General features: G+C 48.5%; 1 protein-coding gene across 1 annotated transcript; it reads left to right on the top strand.

Annotated features, from left to right (window-relative positions):
• The first annotated feature begins 1,673 nt into the window (after nt 1–1,673).
• LOC149369422 (uncharacterized) lies at nt 1,674–22,804 on the top strand. Its single transcript, XM_089558421.1, has 4 exons — nt 1,674–1,821; nt 2,825–2,896; nt 6,735–6,931; nt 22,653–22,804. Exons 2-4 carry the CDS (start codon nt 2,827–2,829, stop codon nt 22,686–22,688), a joined length of 303 nt encoding a protein of 100 aa, XP_089414547.1. The 5' UTR covers nt 1,674–1,821; nt 2,825–2,826; the 3' UTR covers nt 22,689–22,804.
• The last annotated feature ends 804 nt before the right edge of the window (nt 22,805–23,608 follow it).

Below are 23,608 nucleotides of genomic sequence, written 5' to 3'. Positions count from 1 at the left end.
TTGTCGGCGTGGAATTCGAGGATTTCACTGCTGCGAAACTTCGCACAAAAGATAAAGAGACTGCGGAGAACTATACCGTGAAAGTTTCAGTAAAATCCGTGGAGATAGAAAGAACGCCGGTGTTGCCCTGTAAGACTTATATTTCTTTTTCGGATTTTGTAGCTGCATATATCCCATTACTGTTTTCGTGTCATACAAACAACACAAAACTGAAAAATGGGAAAGCATGCAAAAGAGTGCAAGAGCGATATGTGCTATTGCAATGAAAATTTTAAGAATTACGGAAATGCACACTATAGCTCGGGCTACCAGTGCAAGCTGTTTGGTATCTGTTGGCTTCAGCTCATAATTTTCAACAAAGAACAACCTCTACATTAAAACAATAATATCCATAAAGTGCACGCACGCACGCGCACACACAGCATAGATACTTGCCATTCAAAATTCAGTGAGCAAGTCATTCACCCACAAAATGCGCATACTGTCGTTATTATCTAAGTGGAGCCATGTATTATTTCCCCAGAAAGAAGTTGCAAGGCATGTCTCCAACATTTCCAACGCGACAGGCGCCACTATTTTTACAGATACATATTTGGCAAGTGATGACAGTCAGGAAATTAGGCAGGCATACAGATGCACTGAAAACGGAACTGCCTTTCCGGTGAGTCGTTATAATTAAATCAAGAGCGTCGGCGACGGCCAGAATGACACAGACAGTCGGGATCAGGATGGACACGTTGTTGTCAGTCGCGCTCTATAACCTCGCCTGCGGCACCCGGTGCGATATGGTGCGGCGCCTGGTGTACCTAAGTACCATGTTATTTTTTAGCTGTCGACTGAACTGCGAGAGTCAATACTGCGCAAGGATCAACTCTCCGCTACCGCGTAAAGCGCTGAGTAGTACCCAGCGCGTTTCCAGACACTGAGTCACGTGAGCGCGACAGGCACGTGTGGGAGCGAACCCTTCTTCCGGCGTGTCTCTCAAGTGTGCAACACATGTCACCCGCGAAGCTCCCTTGGACGCGGTCCTATTTTTGTTTTCCTCGCGCCGATTCCCTGTTCGCGCTCGCCGCGCGGTCTCGCTAGCTGTGCTCTGCAGTTTCAACGTTGACACCAGACAGCAGTCGGCCTTAGGAAGGATGCGTGTGCGCAGTGACCGTTGAGCGACCGCCGCACTTGTGAGCGTGGTGCCGCGGGGTGCAATGCCTCTTATTTTAACCTCTGAATGACGTCTTTTACTTAGCTGACTCGCTTTTAAATTCAGGAGTCCTCCCCTGTTCCAACTCTTCAAGCGATGTTCAGGTGAGTCTTGCATGACAAACTGAACGAAGGCTTAGAGACCCCGATGTTTGGAGGCGAAAGCGGCTAACATCTGAATGCGCCGAAAGCTTCAGATGTCCCATTGAGGCGTATGAATGGCACTGAATGCACAGAATGACAGCATATATTGCCTCCGTTCGTTACAAATCAAAATAGATGATTAGCAGCCCTCTGAGTGCATGAAAAGTTTTAAAAATACTGTGTTGTATTCGCAGTATTCTAAATGATATTTAAAGGTAAAATCTTAACATTGCAAATGAACATTTTGCACTTTGTTTGCTTTGTACGCACCGCAGTTAAGCCGCAGTTTTGGTTTCGTCACAATGTAACCTTTGTTCTACCGTCGAACACGCGGGGGCGCAGGCAGCGCATAAATTTCAGGGCGCGTTACAAATGGCTGATTTTGTGGCAGACGACTCATCAACAAGTTCTTGACGTTGGGTTTTTGTTTATTGCACTCGTCGCGCAGTTTGCCTCTCGGAAACTCGAAGGCGTTGACTGGTAAGCTGGGTTGCAACATACGCGGTGCTTTTCTTCGCGTTGAGAACCTTGGACATAAGAGGAGCCCGCGATTTCGTTGTAGTGCTGACAAGTGGCGGATGCCGTTGGGAGCATTTTGCAGTTCTTATCAAGGCTTGCTTTGTTTGTTTTGACGTTTAAGCATTGCCTTGGTAGATTCCATGGCCTGTGTGACTTTTGGTTGTCACCGATTGGACAGATGATCATGCATCGCTGATTGGTCCCATCCAGTGACGAACGCAGTGGTCGGGAGTGTCAGTGATATGAATTGCGCAGCTTATCGCTCGCATCCGCTCAAAATGTGGAGGTCAGGTCGCTTAAATCGCGTATGAGATGACCCGTCCCCTGTTTTCTTCGCTGTCGAGCTCACTCTAGGAAGAACGCTTGGACGTTCGGACGTATTTCAGTGCGGCCTGAAATGTGGGTGCAGTCCGTACTGTTTCCGTGTTGCTTGGCTTTCGTAAACCAGCCTTTGGCTGCGTTTTCCCTGGGTCACGCTTTGCCAAAGATAGCATATAAAAGCGAACCGGCGTGGTCGGGCCAATGCATCTCGTGGCATGTGCCGAACTGATACGGAACGTGTCAAATAAATCGGTACACCTTGTGCATGCAGCGGATCGTCATGGCACCTACGCGAAGGAACGCGATAGCCACTGTTTGGTCTCGACCGTAGCCACGCGATCTGCGGACACACTAAACGGGCCGGTGTTCACCCGTTCAGGTGAAACAGGAATGTTCCCATATTGGAGAGCACCTCAGTGGCTTCCAGAAGGGTGGTTTCAGATGCGAGATGCCGGTGTTAGTCGGGGAACCGATCACTCGAGTACGCTGTTGTTGCGGCCGTCCTTCACAGTCTGCGTAGCTGATTCGCGCCTGACCCGGTGCACTGTCACTGCTGCGTGCCCTTCGCCGGTCGTGCGCCCCGCTGCGTCCCATTGCGGTCTGACGGGGACCACCCTGTGTTTGTCGTGATCACGCTTCGCAGGCATGGACCGGGAGTGCGACGCCAGCCAAGTGTTGGCGGCAGCCCTGCAGCAGATGGACGGCATCATCTCGGGTGAGTGCTCCCGAGACTTCTTTCACGCCACACTCGAGGAACAATGCTGTCACCTGAACTGCATTTGGGAGATAGCCACCTTCTCCTCCCTTGAGGTTGGCTGTAGCCGCATTCCCAGGTGAAAATCTTTCCCAGCTAACTAGTTTATGGAACAATTCCCAGCCTGTTCCAGTTGGAACCAACTGGAACCCAGATGGTTCCAACTGGAACCAGCTGGGAATTGTTCCATAAACCAGTTTAGCTGGGAAAGATTTTCACCTGGGTTGGGTAACCGTGGTGTTTAACATCAGAGTGGACTGCTCCAACAAATACATCCTTCAGTCAACATCAGCCTTACTGGACACTTTCATCAGTTGTCATCAGTGTCAGCGACCACTGAAAAGCTCCAGTTGTGTCATCTGCATTGAAGTATATTGCAGTGTGCCACTCTTGCATTAATTGGATAGGTTCAGCGAGTTTTGAGGGGCCTTGGCCTTTTCCTTGCCTTTGCTAGCATGCCAGAATGTTCAGTGGGTGCCTGGTTTAGTGCTGCACAAACAACAACCGAAATAATTAGCGAGGTACTCATTGTCAAGTTGCGTCTTTTCAATGGCATTTTATGTACGGGGGTCAAGTCAGTGACAGTTTTAGCACTTCTTTTCAACTGGCTTTATGCAACAGCGTTTTCTTGTTGTTGATCTCAGTGGGTGTTGACCTCAGTGGTCATTAATTTTGACAGCATTTCATGGACTAGGGTCACGTCAGTGCCAGTTGAAACACTTGTTCTAAATGTAACAGTGTTTCCTTGCTGTTGATCTGAGCGGGTGTTGACCTCAGTGGTGAATAGTTTTGAGGACATTTCATGGACGGGGGTCAAGTCAGTGTGACAGTTGATACACTTGTTCTAACTGGCTTCGTGTAAGAGTGTTTTCTTGTTGTTGAGCTGAGTGGATGTTGACCTCAGTGGTCATTTATATCAGTTGTTATTAACAGTGCCTACATGAACCGTATTTTAGCTGTGTGTGACCTGTAGCCAGGACATGCTCACAAGACTAGCAGATGTGCTGATGCGAGGCAGCATCTCGTCAGTTGCAATCACCAGTGGATGGTGTTTGTGTTCCTATTGCTGGCTTCATAGCTGAGCCCTTCCATTTATTTATTTATTTATTTACTCTCAGGGCCAGTTGTCTTTAGAGAAAGGAGTGGGGTTTAAAGACAAAGTGTACGTGTTTACGGGGATGATTAGTTAAGATGATCAGATACAGCAGATTTGAAGGCGTCTGGTGCGGTGATGGACATGGCGGAGGCGGGAAGATGGTGCCAGTCCGTGCTAGTCTTTGGAACAAAAGATAAAAAAAGAGAGATTAGTTCTTCATCTTGCAGTTCTTTCTTTATCCCTTAATCAAATGTGTGGAAAAGGAGACGAAAGATAGGCACAGGGAACGTGTGTTCATGCCAGTGCATCGATAGTAGCACTAACTCCGTTCTGCTGTCCCATGCTGGTGATGCTGTTCTGTGGGGTAGGCAGTGGGAACGTTCCTTAGAGCTTCCATTGAGCACTCATGCCCAGCATAGTGCAGTTGATGTGTTGGAGCTGAGACAGTGAATGAGGGATTCTTGTTGAGGAAAGAGCGGTCTGCTGTTGGAATGGCGACCTCAAGCAAAGGTGGAATCAGTGGAACTGCCTCGGAATATTGTAGATCAGGGGAAGGAATGAATTCCTTATGAAGTCTGTAATAGTCACCTTTGTCTCAGTACCGATGTTGAGCGCTTGGTGCCTTCATGTGACCCTAGTTTTGAGCGGACTTTGTAGTATGAGTAGTACCATGAGCTTGCCGAAAGTAAGTGTTTTGTTTCCACCATGTTGCTGAAAACGTTCACAGCCTGACGACAAGCCTGTTGCTTAGGCACCCACTCAGATCTAAACCAGTTGTTGCTGGCTATTGTTTAGAGGACAGCACTGAGGACAAAACTTTAGTGATATCTTTTTCACTTGAAGTTGCACGTCAGGTAATTTATTTGATGAAGCTGTTAGAAAACTGTTTGAAAAGCACCTTCTTCAGTGCAAACTATTTTATTGAAATTTTATTGCATATACTCTTATTAATTTTGTGGCATAGTGATTTTTATGGCAGCTTAATGATTCATCATTATAAAATTTAACATTGTGGTATCACTCATTAGAACAAAAAACTGAGTGTATGGCAACTCTTTTAGAAAGGGGTGTATCACTATATTGCCAAGCAAGTGGAAAGTCAATGCTGCTTAACACTAGTTTTGTTAAACTGGCAGTTTTATCACCCATAGTGTGTCACTTCACCTACTTTTGAAATGAAGAATGAGAGAGAACCGAATGGACACGAAATGGATGACGGGAAATGAGCAGCTTGTAGAATATCACTCCAGATGCACAATTATGCACAATTACTTTTGGAAATTTTCATAGGATGCAGGTGAACAATTATTTTTGCCAAGAAAAACATCTCGTTGTAGGAGAAATTCTAGAATGTGAAGAACTTATCGCTGTGTCGAATATGACAGTTGGGGTTTGGGCTCTCAGTGGTTGTATGAGGTGCAGAATGCAGTGAGGCTTCCTGCTGGGATGTGGACTCAGCGTTGAGCTCTTTTTTTTTTCTTTTTGTAAGTAGTAAATTCTTTACTCGTGGAATGCCGGGGCACATACACAGGACTGCCGAAGCCAACAGAGGAGTTGTGGGGCAGTGTCCGGCAGCATGGGACACGCATACGGCACTATCAGTTAACATCAGGAGAAATAAATGAAGTAAAACTAAGGAATGCGCAAGAAGTGAAATGAAGAGAAAAGAAGAAGAAACAAAAGAAATCAAACATACTAATCTAGGATAATAGTTTGAAGTTGGAAGCGTGCTTTTACTTTCAGCCTAGAATTTGGCATTCCTTGAAATCTGGCGCTTACATATTTAGTCATTGGTTGCTGGATGGAATCGGGTAAAAGGCTGTGAATATTTTATGCGTGTTGCAGACACTTTCTCTGCGTAATGGCATCACGTGCAAAGAATTGGGGCAGATTTCGTTGAGCATACTTCGTCAGCTGGACACGCAAAAATGGTGCAGCATGATTTTCATAGGGATAGACAGTCATACTGAGCAGAATATATGGACAGAGCTGCAAGAAAATGAAGGATACTGTAGTTGATGCCAAGTTGTTATTGCCCTGCCTCTGTATTGTTTTGCATGGCTCCTGTGCACAAAGGGGTCATTTTTTTGCCCTTCAGCGTTCACACCATCTTGTGCTTCTAAGGGAAACTGCATAGGTTTTAGAAATAAACGAGCTTAAGAGGGTCGAATGTGTGAAACTTGCAGGTAAAGCATGCGAAGTCTTTTTGGGCTAGCACTTGAAATAGTGAGGTAATCGCGATTAAAATCCGGACGCCCTTCAAGCTTCTCCGCTTCGCACAACGCCAAGTGGGGGGCGCATGACGACGTCATCGAAGGTATTGGTACATTTCCAATGCACAAATGCCTGCTCTGAAGGAAAAAAAACAACGCTACCGAAGGCGAACCCTGCCGAGAGTTGTTTGGCAGCGTCTAACGTGTCAGGGTAGGGTGTGGCTGACGACAGCGGTAATTTGAAATCATACCTTCCGTGATGTCACGCTGAGTTTCCCTGCACTCCTCCGGTGCATTGAGGAGAAGTGCAAAATTCAATCGTTGATTATGTCACTATTCTAAATGCTAGTGCAAAAACACTTCGCATGCTTTACCTACAGCCTACAAGATTTGAATCCTTGAATATTGCGAAATTCTCAAGAAAGTGCTGCAGTTGCCCTTTAATCTCCAACTTTGGTGGTGTTGCCCCGTCCGTATTTCCTGCCTCCAGGTGCAACGCTAGACTGTGTCGAGGACGAGAACTGCAATGGCCGCAGCGGGGTCGACCGCCTCCTGGCAGAGCTGCGGCATGCGGTCGAGTGGAGCCGCTCCGCCGGTGACGGCAGCACCCACTGCCTGGACCCAGCCACAGCCAAGTTTGTCCACTCCTGGCTCGACCAGGTGGTCAGGTCGGCACCAAATGGCACGGTAAGCCTGGCCGTTGTCTTCTCTCTTTGGTTCACTGGCTCGAGAAAAGTGCGTGTTGTTCCCTTGGTGAACGTCTCTGACTGTGCAGAGATAGCGAGTGTTCCTTGGCTCAGCTTTTCCCTCTTATCGGGGCGTGCCACAGTGGGCCAGAGGCTTTCTTTTGTCAGGCAGGCATTGGTTTCAGCTTTCATTCTGATTCTCCATGAGGCCAAAATAAATTGTTAAATTGATTTTTGAGGAAAGTAAATGGCACAGTATCTGTCACACATATCTCGGCGGACACCTGAACTGCACCTAAGGGAAGGGAGGAAGGTAGGAGTGAAAGAAGAAAGAGAGAAAGGGGGTAGTGGAGGTCTCCGGAATAATTTCAACCACCTGGGGATGTTTAACGTGCACTGACATCGCACAGCACACGGGCGCCTCTTGTGTTTCGTTTCGATGGAGGGAAACGCAAGAGGCGCCCGTGTTCTGTGCGATGTCAGTGCACGTTAAACATCCCCAGGTGGTTGAAATTATTCCGGAGACCTCCACTACCCCCTTTCTCTCTTTCTTCTTTCACTCCCTGCCCCGCCGTGGTGGCTCAGTGGTTACGACGCTCGGCTGCTGACCCGAAAGACGCGGGTTCGATCCCGGCCGCGGCGGCTGAATTTCTTGAAGGCGAAATTCTAGAGGCCCGTGTGCTGTGCAATGTCAGTTGTTGTGCCATAGAGGTGGTCCCGTTGCGCTCGCCACCCGTTTTGTGGCTGCGCACTGCCAGCTCTCCTGGCGGTAGCATAGACTCCGAGTCCGGCGTCGGTGAGATCAAGAAAAACGATTTATACACTATGTACAGGGCATAATATAGTTCAACATCGGCACGGGGGCCGAGAGCTACTACACAACGCGACTGTGCTCGCACAGCGACGATCAGCGAGACACCAGCACGTCACACCATCCGACTCCACTCGTGAGCAGCACTCGACTCACGGTGGGTTGGTCACGCGGTCACACCCTCACACACTTCCGAAGCTGCAGCGGTGGGGCTTTTATAGCCTGAGGAACGGTGGCCCCTCAGAACTGGCCAATCCAAAGGCAGCACTCGACGGCAGTCCGAAAGGACCAACCAGCGACCGCGCCGGCCACCCGCTTCAAATTTTGCCGCGCGCGGTGACGCACTGGGGAAAGGGAAACCGGCGCCTCGTAGTCTGGCACCCAGCAACGTGTCCAGGCACGCTGCTCGCCGATGCTTCTCCTTAAGACCCCGCTGACTTACGGCGCAGCATCGTGGCTTGTCAAGGGAGCGTTAGGGCGCGTTGCCTTGCGGCGCAGCACCAGGGCTTGTCAAAGGGACGTTCGCAGCAGAAAGTTTGCGGCCTGCAGATTTGGAATCCGGGCGGGTTTCCCGGCATAACACAGTGCACGTTAAAGAACCCCAGGTGGTCCAAATTTCCGGAGCCCTTCACTACGGCGTCTCTCATAGCCTCAGTCGCTTTGGGACGTTAAACCCCAATAAACCTAAACCTTCTTTCACTCCCATCTTCCTCCCTTCCCTTACGGCGCGGTTCAGGTGTCCGCCGAGATATGCGAGACAGATACTGCGCCATTTCCTTTCCTCAAGAACCAATTTAACAATTTATTTTATTTACCGCAAACCTCAAGTAGCAGTGCGCTGTGTGCGTCTTTTCTGTGATGACTGCCACGCATCAGTAGTAAGGAAATGGACCTGCACTGCTGAGGTGGCTTTAACACCAGGTCTTGAAAATCCCAAGCATGGAGGTAATAGTGTGAGCACACGCTTGGGTGTAAGCACTGTTCGTGCCTGCAGCTGAGGCACCTGAATAGCTGGTGTCAAGAGCAGAGTATGCGGCGCGAGTGTTAGAGAGAAAGATTATCAATATTATCAGTACATGTCCCATGTTTGGGTCATGGGACTGAAGAGGTGGGCTTAGGCTGGAGTTTGGGTCAATGTGGAGGTTGCCCAACTGACTGGTGATGTGTGGGCCAGCACATGTGAGATGCAGGGGCTTTGAAGAGGGTGCGGGTAACTGCACCGGAGGCGTGACACAAATGTGCGGTAAATGTTCATCTTAATGCTGTTTCTTAGGTACTTGAGAATGAGTGGAAAGAGAAATGAATGCTTACACATAGGGAAGGGAAGATTGGGAACGAAAAGCTGACGTATGTGCAACGTCATCAGTGTTGTTGTCTTGGAAGGAAAACTGAGGCATTTGACACGGCAAAGCGTTATCAGAACAAAAGAGATTGCAGAGCTGAACTTGAGCTCTGGGTTCAAGTTGAGTTGGGTTCATTTGCATCATCACCACCACTGAGAAGCAAAGTGATGTGTGAAGTTTAGGGTCAGATAATAGCTAGGGAAGGTATATCTCATTTTATTTTAAAGGGACCCTGAAATGGTTTCTTCAATCATATTTTACTGCAACAACTCTGTAGAAGTGGTCTGTGCGAGTATTCTAGTCTGATTCAGAAAGCTGCGCGTGGAACCAGTAATTTACAAACAATTTTTCAAACTTGCCGCTCACAGCCGATTAGGGCGACACCTCACCGCGCGTTTTTACCCGCCCCTACCACAGGATGTAAACTGGGCAGCCTTGGCCATGGACTGGGCTACCCTTATCATTGGCTCTGCCAAATGACGTCATGCGCAATTTTTGCAATATTTCATTTGAAATTGAGCACTGATGCTCCTTGAAATACTATTTTATTGATTGCTTATTATTTTTTAAAACACATGTATACAGAGGTAAGAATCCAGCGCCTTTCTTGAAATTAATGTGGTACTTCCGGTAAAGAAGGAAGTCCGTCTGCTCACAAAAGCACGTGTTCTCGTCAAATCTTGGTGCCCGCCTTTGCGAGTTTCCTAGCTGCGCCGACGAGTCGCTGCTATAGTGTACTAGAATTATATATATCGCTGCTGTCGTCGCCCTGTGGGTCTCGGTATGGTGTGTACTGAAAGGCTCGAAGCCCATCTCAGCGGTAGCTGCACGCAGCCACGCTTCGAGCTCTGGATGCATGCCGTTCGAGCAGCAAGCAGGAGACATATATGTGCGAAAACTTGGCCGGCGCGCCACACTGATCGTCATCAGAAAGACTGCCAGCTATACTTGAGCAGCGACAAAGCATGCCTGCTTATGTTGGGAGCTTTCGGCAACGGCATCGCTCGCGGGCTCTCCGAGCGACGAGCTCTGCTGCTGCCTGGCTGCCGTGGTCGTCGCTAGGCCTATAGCTCGTTTCGCGTCGAAGCCGCAGCGGCCGGCGCTTCAGAAGTCGCCTGAGCTATAATAAAAGGCTTACTCTACACATCGCTTTACAGTCAACAGCATCATCTCACAATAAAGTAATAGTATGTTCACTTTCCGCGACGCCTTCAACAGCGAAGCGAGCGGGCGCCAACGTAGGGCCAGCGGCAGCTGCAAGGCGGTTGTGGCCAGAAATTTACTCGTATCACAGTTGTTACCTTTACCAGCAGCTCAGTATTGGTCAGCGATCCTCAAAAATGACACATTTTTCACATTTCTTGGCCTAGGGCTTATTATTTACGTCAAGAACACTCTTTAGCTCATTTTTTATGACGCCGGCAGACGTGATCCAGGCCGGTCGGCCGGCCGGCATGCTCGGCGTACGTGACGTTCGCTCAAGGAAATACAAAACAGCCATTCTACCAGAGATGATGCTTCCTAGATTCGAGCAGCGACAACATGTCTGTTCAAAAGTGGAACTTTCGGCACCGACTGCGGCAACGCCGGGCGACGAACTGCGCGCTGGTCCCAGGCTGCCCTAGTCGTTGCTAGGCCTAATGGTTTCGCATCGAAGCCACGGCTGACGGCGCTTCGGAAGTCGCTTGCGCTATATTAAAAGGCCTACTCTTCACATCGCTTTACTGCGAACTCGTCCCATAATAGAATATATATTCGATTTCCACGACGCCTTCAGCAACGGAGCTAGCAGGCGGCAGGCGAAGCGCCGCAGCAGCACCAAAGCGGCTATGGGATGAAATTTGCTAGTATCGCATTCATCACTTTTGCGATCAGCTCGGTATTGGCCAACGACCGTCAGAAGGGATGCATTTTTGACATGCATCTATCCCAGGGCTTGCTATAAACGTGAACAAACAATACTAGCGCGTTTTTTACTCGCCGCGGGCCGGCATCAAGGCTGGCGGGCCGGCCCGGCGTGGCTCAGCCCCGAGCGCCCTGAGGAGCGCGCTGTACGTCATCACGATGCTGCCGCTCCGCGCTCGATTTGGCTCCCGCTTCCCGTCGTTGCGTCTGCCGCGCGCGGCTCGTCGTTGACATCCAGCAAGTAGCACGCAGGTGACGAGCTGCGATCGGATGTTGCGACGCCGTTTGCAACAGCGCACCGCAGTGAATCGCACTCACTTTTCGCACATGTGTCTGCGACTACCGTAAGTAAACAAGCAGAGCGCCATTGCTTGATGTATGCATGGGCGGAGCATCGGCCCGTCTTTTCTTTTTTTTTTTTCGGAGCGAGCCCCGCGTGTATGAGTTGAGAGTGGTATGTGGGGGAGAGGAGGAACATCATTTTTAATCGGCGATATCTTCGGTGTTGATGGAGTTCGCTTAACAATTTTTGCGGTGCGGCGACAAGTGATGGAATACCGATCTCTCGTGGGCTTTTGCTAACCTTGGCAAAGAGCTTTTCAGGGTCCCTTTAAGGTGGCCTCGGTTTACAGCCTGTATCACTCTGCTTGGTGTGCAGTTGCTAGGTGCCATTACGTGCAGCTTTGCATTTCTTGTTTTCACCGGTTCTCGGCATTAATTTATGTGGAGCTACGCTGCATGTGTAGCTGTGTTGCCACAGATGTTTTCGTTCCACTGCATTGCCATGCTGGTAGAAAAAATAGAGCGTCCATTTTTCAGAGGTAAAACGGCTTTGTTATCATGACCAGAATGCTTATTTTCTTTCTGTGGAAGAGGGATGGGGGTGATCTGCTGACCTGTGAAGGTACTCTCGTGCGGGACTAGGTCGAAAGTGCCCTAGAGAAGGAATAGCCTTGCGGGAGGGATCCTAAGAAATCTGTTGTGTTACTCTTGGGATGCCCGAAAGCGACTGACTAAATACTTGGCTGTAAATCTGTTCCGTTTGTGTTTGCACCAAATGTTCTCGCCCTGCTGGAAGTAAACAGCCCTTTCCTCCATGTCGTGAGCATTAGCCCCAAAAGATTAGCGGCTGCTATGTGCACAGTGCCATCTAAGATATGTTCAGGAGTGGACGAAATCCCAGTGTTTGTAATGAAATGCCAAAGCACCAGTTTTCTTATGCCTATGTTGACCCATATTTTTAACTTATCGTTGTGTGAGAAAATATCATTGGCTGTACGTGTGCATCAAAAAGAAAGTCTGACCGATGTGTACAATTATAGACCAGTTTCGATGTTTTCATCTCTGTCCAAAGCATGTGAACATGTTCGGCAAAACTGTTTATTGTTTTCTAGTGTGAGCTCGCATTTCGCGTGCTCTCTTGCTCGACCGTACTGCGCACGTGCCAGGAGCAAGGGACGTCACTGCGCACAGCTGGCGTGCCTCGCCGCGTGTGCTCGCCACTGCTGGCTCCTGCGCATGCGCGAGGAGATTGCGCCGCGTGTATAAATGTGGAGGGATACACAGCTACTGCGCCGTGTTCCATGGAGGAAAAATGCCGATGGCAATGCAATGAACAGAATGAATGCCTATGGCTTCAGCGCTGCGTTTCTGGCAGAACCTTTTCAATGCCTGCAGCCCTCATCTCTCTTTCATCACCCCATGTACCTATAAGCATGATTCAGGCGACCACTGACTCAGGGAGCCATTATGCGCACTTCCTTTTCTTAAAGGGACAGTGAGGGGAGCTCTATTAATATTTTTTTTACAGCAAAATCCGATAGTTCGGCATTTCATGGCTTTGTTGCCACTTGGCCGGCAGCGAAAGATGCCTTTATTTCTAAGAAATTTGGATTCGAAGTTGAAAAGTTTTTCCCGCTGCTCTGATTCAAACTTGGGATTCTCCTATGACGACACAGGACTAAGTGACGTGAAACATGACGTAACGCAGACTCCGTGATTTCTGGCAGCCAGCAGTGCGGCCTAGCAGCAGCCGAAAAGAAAGCTACTGCCGGCCGCACGTTGAAGGCATCTATCGGTTATTGCGGCCATCGCTACTGTCACTTCATTTACGTTTGCACCGGCGTTTTGCCAGCGTTATGATGGATCCCGTTCTCGAAGTCATCAACGAAGTTCTCGCATAAGCATACCCTTTAGCATACCGTGTACCTTGTTACCGTTAGCGGAATACCAGGAGCCCCCATACGTGAGCAGGCGCTAATTGGTCCCGATGCTTCAGGAGCGCGCATTGCTGCCGGGTACGTGGCGCCATCTGGCGACGTCAAGGAGATTTGTGCATGCATTGGCTGTGCCTCAGTGATTCGTGGCTTCTCGTGTCCCAGTGTTACTAGAAGCATTGGTTCTAGCAACACTGTTTTGTCCTATGACGTCATCACGCTTGTACTTGCGAGTTTGGCCTGTGGCGGTGATACCTGTATTTGGTTCTTGCTCTTTTCTACGTTACAAGAGCTTTGTTGTCAGTATGAGTGGCGTTTTTGTAATCAGCAGCGGGTATTCTGTCGATACAAGCCAACTTCAATTTCTCCTCAGTGTCCCTTTAAAATGATCGGAGTGTAAAACGTTGTCAACGCGATGCCAATGAACACAACGAACGCCGACGGCCTATGGCTTCAGCGACACCGATCGCCAATGGCTTCACCAACGAGGAGAACAAGAAGAGAAACCATAAGAAATAAATAAACGTTTCACAATTGATAGTGCACATTGTCTCGTCTTTAATTTAGTCGTAGTTAGACGTACCGGAATTTCAAGGTTTAACAGGGCTAAACCAAGCAAATAACAACAAGCTTAACCAAGATATACCAATACCTCACGCTACATATATCCTGGCATAGCAGAGCTAAGCCACTGCCATTTTTTTTTCTTCAGGAAGTAAACAGAACAATGAACTACACGGATTTTTACCAGTTCACCCCGTAAAGCCTTGTTGACTTCTTGAACTATGTTTTGCGAAATGGTTTTGGCTAGTTGACAAGCTTCAACTGTATGGACTACTCCCGCACCTCTTATTTATTTATTGATACTGCAGGTGAATTTGCTAGCCCAAGCAGGAGAGGGCATATAATATGACTAGGTAATGACTGTGTAAAAACAGAAAATATAAACAACTCACGAATAGGATGCAGTTTATAGCCATGCTACTAAAATATGTAAATTCTTGCCTTAGCTCATCTACAACAAAAGAGTATAAGCGCACATATGGAAGTACACACAAGTGGGCAAATCTCGCCGTGCCCACGGGTAAGTCCATTGTGCAGTGTCATCTTTGTAGGAATGGAAGCTGTTGACGTCGGGAAACCATCACATGGAAACGAAAACACTGCATCATCCATTGTCACTATGAAGCACGCAGCTGCCTTGTTGATATCACTTGCGAATGGTTCAAAACTTCTCAGCAACTGTTTGAATATTATTACTTATGGTGGGTGCTCATCTTGAAGTTATGATTTTGGTTCTGATGTGTTTAAACGGTCAAACTTACGTTCACTACTTTCCAATGTATTTGTGAACGAGGTTTTAGGTTATGTAAAGTGTTAAAAAAATATTTAACAGGTTACATAAGAGTTAACAGCTTATGTTGAAGTTATCTTTTTGGTTGTGATGTGTTTGAAGGCTCAAACTTGTGGTCACTACTATACAATGTATTTGTGAACAAAGTTTTAGGTTATGTAAGGTGTTCAAAAAATACTTAACAGAGTTCTTAACAGTTAACATATTACCTAAAGCTATGCCATTCAGTAGATTCCCTTGTTCACTGTGATGGGGTTCAGAACAGTATTGATGCCATGAATTAGTGGTACATCCATAACACTCTAATATTAAAATGCGGTAAAACATTAACCATTTTTTTCATGTGAAAGAAAGGACCACTTTTGCACAATTACTTTGTCTACAGCAGTCCAATAGTGTGAGTTGATGTTGTTTGCAAATTAGGAGTTTATCTAGACTGTAGGCTTAGCTTTGGGGTATATGTAAATCATTAGACACGCTCTACTTTTCAGATTCTGAGCGCAGTTGCCCGCTTAAACAAAACATTCCAAATCTAAGGAGCATTTTCTCTCTCTTTGAAAGTTTTTTGTTTTGTTCGCTGACATCTGTTAAATTTGAGATAAGCAACTAAAAACAAAAAAAAATTCGCAGTGGCTTAGCTCTGGTTAAGCTTGGATTTACAAGCGAAAAGCTGCATTTATGCTTTGTTTGACGTCATGGCTGTCGCAGTTCATGCACAAGGCACTGGGAGCACCACGATAGCAGTGTAGATTTTGAGCCAACGCCCTCCCTATCACTTCTGGGTCTTCTTTTCTTCCTTCCATGGCGAATGTCTGTGCCTCTTCTACGGCCGCCGCCGCCGCTCACGCGTTATCGCAGTGCCTTGCGAAAGAACCTTCTCTTGGGACTGCGGCGGAGACAGCGCGGCAGAAACGGTAAACCAGTAAACCGGTGGCGAGTAGGAGAAGGGAGGGGGCGGCAAAGAGGGAAAGGGTGCGCCACGGCGGCGCCCAGTAGGGTGCCCCGATGCCAGCGCCGCCGTTCAGGGTGGTGCCATCCTTTGACCGCTCTAACGCCGCCTCTCTCTCCCTGCGGCGCCATTTTGAATCACAGCGGTCGGTTGGGCTGGTCTCAGTTGCTTGGTGCAGGCAGCTGAGCTTCCGTTTTTCGAGGCCCAGTGGCTGCGGACGATCGCTGGCGGCTTTATTTGTTTGGCAGTGCTCTACCGCATGACTGAGGAACTTGTCAAGTCCACCGAGGCAGCATGATGGGTTGTTGTGTGCCAATGTGCGCCAGGCCAACGCGTACACGCCTTCGCTGTTTTCGCTTCCCGCGAGACTCCGAGCGAAGGAAAAAATGGGAAGCTCAAGTAAAGCGGGATCAGCCATAGAGTACATTGCTTTAAATGTTACACCTCACTGTGCTTTTTTACCACTCTGTCTCGTTCTGCTATTTCGTGGTTTGCATCTTTTTTTTTCATACTTTGTTTTCATGTTTGCGGCGAAGCTTACATCACACTGTGCACAAAAACATTTTTCCCCTAAGTCTTGTTGACTTATTTCGTGGTTTGAACCTTTTTTCATGCTTTGCTTTTATGTTTTCCTTTAAGGTTACACCCCACGGTACATGCCCCATTTTGCTGTCCCAATGTCTTGCTTACTTATATTGTAGTTCGTGTTTTTTTCATGACCTGCAATTACAGTTGGCATTAAATGAATAATTTGCATCGTCTTTTTGTTTTGTTCTCCGTACCCTCTGTAAGAGGGTAGGCTGAAAAGCTATGCTACATATTTGACTTCATCAGTAATAAAGATCAACTTTTAGGTAGGAGTTATTTTTTGAACAGCCTAACCCATCAGCACACACTTTAGTAGACAGAATAGGAAATACACGGATAGCCAACGTTAAAAAACAGCGCTTTTTTTAACAAAACCCTCTATGGTCAATTTTTTTCGAAAAGCGTGACTTGTGAATGTCAATTTGATTTCGAATTTAAAATTTCCAGAATTACTGCAGTTTTTTAATGACTAAAATCTACCCTTTTTTGAGCAGGTTTACATGCATAGTTTATTAATGAATACCGATTGGCTTGAATATGTGCAGAATTGTGCAGAATTGTGTTTCACAAACTGAGGAATCGCAGGAGAGGAACCGGTGCGTATGTCCATGGTGCAGCGAAGGGTGCATGCGAGCGCCCTCAAGAACATTCGGTGGTTGTGCGCCCCTCATAAAAATGAAATCGCCAACAAGGGGCGATTCGTTTTCTTTGGCCTCGAGAAAGAAAACGCAGGAGCAGTGACAACGTCGGTATATGGCGGCATCATTTGTATATACCAGCGACCGCCTCATAAGCAGATGTAATTGCGCCCTTGTGAGCAATAAACGGGCGAGCAACTCGCAGTTACCCTTTGAAAGATTAGAAAGCAGACAGGCACCAGTTTTTGTAAGCAGAAGAAGCGGAAACAGCCTGCGCGACGATAGCGAAACTAGCCACAGCGCTCGAGCGGCTTACGAATCCAAAATATCGTGGAAAAAACAGAGGCAGCAATTTCTTCTATCTGCATGGAGCAGCAGCACCTGCCCGGCAACATATCTTTAAAATATTAGCTCGTTTTTCAAACCAACAGACGGAACAGTAAATGCTCATCCTCGACCACCTGGGGCTGCAAAATTAAGTCATGCAATTACGTCTTCGGCCCTCGGATGTTAAAATGGCTATTATGAGTGACAAGATACGCAGTGCGATGTTGATGAAAAAGACTGTTCTAGTCAAAAGCACTCTCACGCCCGCCGAGAGTAAGAGTGGCGCCGTTACACACACTAGCGCAGCTGATCCCGTGTGATTCAATCAAGGAACCCATGACAGAACTAATCATTAGTGAAGATGGAATCCTTTCTCTTTTGCAAACACTTGACACAAAAAAATCTCCGGGTCCTGATTCCATCTCAAACACATTTTTAGTCCGATACGCTGACTGGGTGTCTAAATACCAGTATAAAATTTACACAACATCTTTACAAACACTCGTAATTCCAGATGACTGGCGCTGTGCCAAAATAATTCCTGTACACAAATCGGGCCCTAAAACTGAACTGAATAATTATCGTCCGATATCGTTAACAAGCACTAGTTGTAAAATAATGGAACACATTATTTTTAAAGCCATAATCTCATATCTAGAAAATAATAACCTCATTTATGAAAAACAACATGGTTTCAGAACAGGGCTTTCAACAGTAACGCAGCTTGCTGAAATTACTCATGACATCGCTAACACAATTAATGAAGGCTACCAGATAGATGCTATATTCTTAGACTTCTCTAAAGCGTTTGATGTTGTTCCTCACGATGACCTTGTAACAAAATTACTATCTTTTGGCATTGATCGCAACATTGTGTCATGGATTTCCTGCTATTTGAAGAACAGAAAACAATGTGTTAAAGTAGGTGAATACGTTTCGCAAAACCTGGATGTGTATTCGGGTGTACCCCAGGGATCAGTACTTGTGCCTCTTTTGTTCCTCATTTATATAAATGATATTCATTCCTGTGTTAGTTCATCGATCCAGCTTCGCCTTTTTGCAGACGATTGTGTCGTATATATAGCTGTAAAAAAATCTGACGATCAAATTCTCCTTAACAATTCCCTAGAATCAATCCACGCTTGGTGTATGACCTGGGGAATGAAACTTAACGCAGATAAGACCAAAAGTATCACATTCACTAATAAGAAGCATCCTCTAAGTTTTACATACAGACTTGGTGACACACAGGTTAAAAAATATGATCAGGTGAAGTATCTGGGGCTCATCCTAACATCTAACCTGCGTTGGGAGCCCTACATCAAATCCATTTGTTCTAAAGCTGAAGGTAAATTACATTATTTAAGGAGAAAGCTCCGTAACACGCCGGCCATATTAAACTCAGTGCCTATAAAACTCTTATAAGACCTACCCTAGAATACGCGGATATAGTCTGGAGCCCCCATCAAAAAAGTTTAATCAACAAATTAGAGCGCATCCAAAAACTAGCAGTGAGGTTTGTCTATTCAAAGTATTCACGCCAAACTAGCGCTACCAGTCTAATAGTTCAGTCAAATTTACAAAGCCTGTCACAGAGAAGAATCATTTCAAGATTAAAGTTTTTGTTCCAAGTTCTTCACGGTCACTTCAAAATAGCCAATTCACAATACTTACACCCGCCATTCAAACACTCGTCTAGAACAAACCATAGTAAAACACTTCGTCAACTAGTCAGCCGTGTAAATATCCACAAGTACTCCCTGTTTCCAGATGCTATATCATATTGGAATAAATTGCCTGAAGATGCGGTGAAGTGTACATCCGTGGAACTATTTCTTAATTATATCGCAAAATTTGACTTTTCTGTTTAAATCTCTCCTAATCTTTTTGTGTTTGGGTCAGAGAACATCTCTGTATTTTTGAATTTTTGTTTTTACTCTGTTTGATCAATGATGCATTGTAAACACTCCTGCATGGGCCCGAAAAGGGCCTGCAGTATGTTCAAATAAATAAAATAAAAATATGGCGGCCCTCGCGATGTTGTCTCCACCCTGAATGGCAGTGCTGGCATCGATGCACCCTAGTAGTGCACTGCACGGGCTCGGGCCGGCCCAAAAACCCGGGCCCGACCCGGCCCGCGGGCCGGGCCGGGCCTAGACGTGATCTGTTTTGCCGGGCCCGGGCCGGGCCCAGGCCTGAAGTTGCGAGCCCGGGCCGGGCTCGGGCTTAAAGCTGCGGGCCCAAGTCGGGCTTGGGTCCGTACAGAAACGGCTGGTGTCCGACTATTCATTCACTATTGCAGAGTGAAATACGCAACTGCGGCATTGGAGCAGCGACACAGATGAGCTATGGGTTATACGCGAGCGCTGAGAAAAAAAACTAAGCTTTATTCATTGACTTATTTACTTGCTTATTTCCACGCCGCGGTGGCTTAGTGGTCAAGGCGCTTGATTACAGAGCTGGGGAACCAGGGTTTGTTCCCAGGTTCGGCGGCCGCATTTCTATTTAGGCGGCAAACATGACAGCCATGTATTTTGTAGTATCATTGCTCGGTGAAGAAACCCAGGTAGTCGAAATGATCCGGAGCCCTCTGCTTCGGTGTCTCTCACAGCCTGACTCCCCTTAGGCCCTTAAGCCCCAAAAACATAGCTTTTATTTTATAGCTATAATTTTCTTATGTGAGACAATTCACAAACTAAAGCGCGTTTGGTTTTCTTTTTGATCAGCTGACCGGTACGTATCTTAAAAGAAATAGCCACAAAAGCTCGCGAGAGTTTATAAATCTCATCTCATAACCACATCTATCCCTCCTGGCTTCTTCAGCCTGGTTGTCAAGACAAGTGTTTTGCCTTGTAAGTTATCTCGTAGTTCGCGCGTTATCTCCTGCTCCACCAGTAAGAGTAAAATTGAGCAGGTCTTAATTGGCCATTGATCGTTCGTCATCACAAAACATGCCTATACACTACTAGAAACGCATTCGGAAAGAACATATTAGTTTAGGACGCTTATAGTCTTCAAAACGCACATCGTGAAATACTCAAGCCTTTTAGCTGTTCGTTTCTGTTGAAATGCGACCAGTTCGGCTATGAGTTCAACCTGTGAGATCGCGTTCACTAAACAAATGTCATCCCACTGCTTGCTAGGCAGCTTTAATGTTTATACTTCCGGGCGGCAAAATATAACTGATTAAAATCATGGGGGAATGCAAAGTAGTCTATTACGCGCGTATGCAGCCCTTTTTATTTGGATCTCGGGACTGCCCAGTTTATATTTGCGCACCTACACGAGATCACTGTCTAAAAGACGGGCTTGCGAGCTCTTGATCACTTCCTTCTGGGTTAAAAAGAACCAACTTTCTGCAAGCCAAACTGTAGTTTCAGAACGTTTGTCGGCCAGTTTCTTATCGGTCTAGTAGCGGTCTACTTGCTCAGAGTGAGCAGTGCACCTCAAGCGTTACTGTGAAACGGGCCGGGCCCGGGCTGGGCTTCGCTCCGGGATTCACGGGCCGGGCCGGGCTCGCTAGAGCGATAATTTAGCGGGCCTGGGCTTGGGCCTCAGATTGAGGCCCGTGCAGTGCTCTACACCCTACCTAGCGTCCAGGGGTGGCCCACGCGAAGCGCGGTGTTGACGAGCCTAGTGAAGCTTTTCGCTTCAAAAATCTATCCAGGGTAAAGAATGACACCACAGTTAGGCTTTGTAGAAATACAAACAGACCAGAGAGTGAAGCAGAACAGGTCCTGAAATAGTTCGTGAAATTCGTAATATAAATTTTCATCACAAACGCACGCGAGAGCAGCGCAGTTTGGTGAGTGAAAAGACGGCCGTTACTAGAGAGCAGGGAGGAACGAGAGCCGTTCCGCAGGCGCTTGCGGTAGTTCCGGAAGTTGCGATAAACCGAGCGCCAAACGCCAGTTAGGTTGGCTTTTCCGCATAGCACCGCATGCAAGCAGCGGCGGGTGGCTTTCCCGCATTACGTTCGTGTCACTTGGAAAGTAGGACGCCAGAACGAAAGCTATTTTCTAGCCGTGATCAGCCGACGCAGGGCGGTTACTGCAAGGCTACAACCGTCCTGCTTCCCGGGTGCTGTCGATGACAGGTGCGAATGCATGCTGACCACCTGGGTACCAACCCTTTTCTGTGACCTTTAGCCAGCGCGAGATACAAGTCAGGACATTACATTTTCAGCTCACCAGTGCGATGTAAAGGTGCAAACGGTTGCCACACAACCTGTGTCACGTGTTTAGTGCGGCGAAGACTGCCATCCTTGCAAGCGCGGCTTGGAGCTGAGGAGTTCAGTATACATACCAGTTTTATGGCGAACGCTGTTCGGTATATAAAGTAAAAATTGCTTTAGCTTTTAAGAATGTTTAGAAAGAGTTCGGTGTAGCCAACAAGTCATGATATCCGTGTTCGATATATGGCGAGGTTCGACTGTGTAGTGCTCGTTTGTTCACATTTGGGAATGAGCAGGACAGTAAGTGTGGGTGTAGCATGCAGGTGAATGGACAGTGGCGTACGCACGTCGGCTGTCAGTCCAGATGGCACAGTACTAAAATGTCCGTGTCTTGCCTAGTGGGCTTGTCTGTCGTTTGTATCGTAAAAGAATATGTAGACAAAGATGGCTGCAGCGAGAGAGAGCACGAGTGGGCTTTGGTGGCATTTGCAATGTCCAGCGTCATTTGTGATGTAAGTTTCATGGCTGGTACAAAAGTATCAAAGCAGCCCGTTTTCCCGGCCGGAGGTTCGGCCACGCCCCTCAAGAATCTCGGAGACACTCCTCCGTGCTGCCGACGTGAAGTCGGCACCTCTACGCTCACGTCGGCTGATCTTGCGTCGCACTTGAGGCGGGAGCTTCGGCCACCTGGTGGTCTCGGTGCCGTTTCTGAGGACGTGTCTGCGCAAACGCCAGACGTGAGATGGCGCAAGAAACCAACGTTCTTAAATTAAAAACGTTGCAATAAACGGCGCCTCGGCGCCCGGCAACCGCCGCGCCCGCTTCGTTTTTCCGCCTGCCTTACTGGTGGTCGTTGCACTGGCGCCACCGTGACTTACCCGTCGGCGAACTGTATAAAAAAGCCAGCGGTGGTGCGACGACTAGTGGTTTTGTGACGTAACGTGCAAGCCAGGTGTCGTCAAAATCGAGCGCGCTTGCATCCGTGCGTGCAACTGCCTTTCGCGCCATATATCCTTAGCGAGGGTAGTTTCTGTGCGGTTTTTTCAAGCGACGCCAGCTGCAGTGAAGGCACGCGCTGAAGAGAGCGGAGCCTTTCTTTCTTCGGCTGCAACGTGTCGCCCGCCTGGCACGGTGCCCGCGTCCGGATGTTTTGGCTGCGCAAAGGTCTCTGCCAGGTGCAGTTCGTCGAACCCGAAAGGGACGCTGCCACTTTCACCGCTATAGTTGCGGAGTGTCGCAGCTCGACTGGAATGCCCTTTTCCGCGCTTTAATTGAATCTCAATATTGGAAATCATTGTGTGCGCTGCCCTCCTCATTCCTGTACAGCAAGACGATGTACGTATCAAATAAACTACCTGCCAAGCGTTGACGTGTATTCTGACCGGGACCAAATCGTTTCACTCATTGCATGCGCCAGTCGGCTTTCATTGAGCACCGAGAGCGACGCCCGTAGCGTGACGCCCTCGAGCGGCGGATGCGCTCCTCTTCCCGTGCACGCGCCAAGGTCGGGGAGGCTTTGGTGACCCCGTTTCCTAGCCCTTCTCTCGGCGGCCCCTGATGGACGCTCATTAAGGAGACACATGGGCGCTGTCCTTGGCCGAGAAGGCTGCCCCGCGAACGCCGCGTAGCAGTGGCACGCAGACGCATCGGCGCGGCGACGACTGCGGGGCCGCTTCCGGACTGCCGCGCAAGGAGCGACCTCGGCCTTGCGCAGCCCGCCTCACCCGACGGCCGTCCGCAGTTTGACCGCGGTCACTCGGGGTGTAATGCTCTGCGCGGACCTTGGGTTTCACCGCCATCCATCGCCCTCTCGGATGCGCCGAAAGGGATGCGGAGACCGCTGTGGATGCAACCGTTGGTCGAGCTGGCTTCTGCTGTGGATTAGCGGTACCCGAGCGCAGACGGCTTCTACGGTCTTCTTGGACCCCTGATTCGTTCTTGATGCACCTCCTGCTGTGCCCGTGCGAAGTTCAGTCGTCGGAACTACACCGTGCAGCAAGAATGCAGTGACTAGCTCATTTGCTGCGGTGAGAAGTGGCGTCTCTGCGGAGCGTCAGCCGGCAGTGGTCGAAGCACCGCCATGATCCTCCTCGACCCGACGCCCAAGTTCGTGGCCCACCGGCCCCCGCGGAGTCCGTCTCCCCGGCCGAGTCTCCGGCGCTGCGACGCGTCTCCGCACCGTTCCGTCGGCCGCAACAGGCGCAGCTCGGCCGCGTCCTCGTCGACGTCGGCCGCCGACGACGGCGGTGAGAGCAGCGACGGCGGCAGCACCGTGAGCGGGATCTCTGTCGGCACGCGCTGCCAGCTGTCCGCCGTGGAGGACGCCTTCCGCAACCCCTGGCACTGGGGCGTCGTGGCGTCGGCCGCGCCGCT

The sequence above is a fragment of the Amblyomma mixtum genome, chromosome 1 (assembly GCF_055824585.1).
Source record: "Amblyomma mixtum isolate Tamu chromosome 1, ASM5582458v1, whole genome shotgun sequence".
NCBI lineage: Eukaryota > Metazoa > Arthropoda > Arachnida > Ixodida > Ixodidae > Amblyomma > Amblyomma mixtum.
This window is presented reverse-complemented; position numbering and strand designations above follow the sequence as displayed.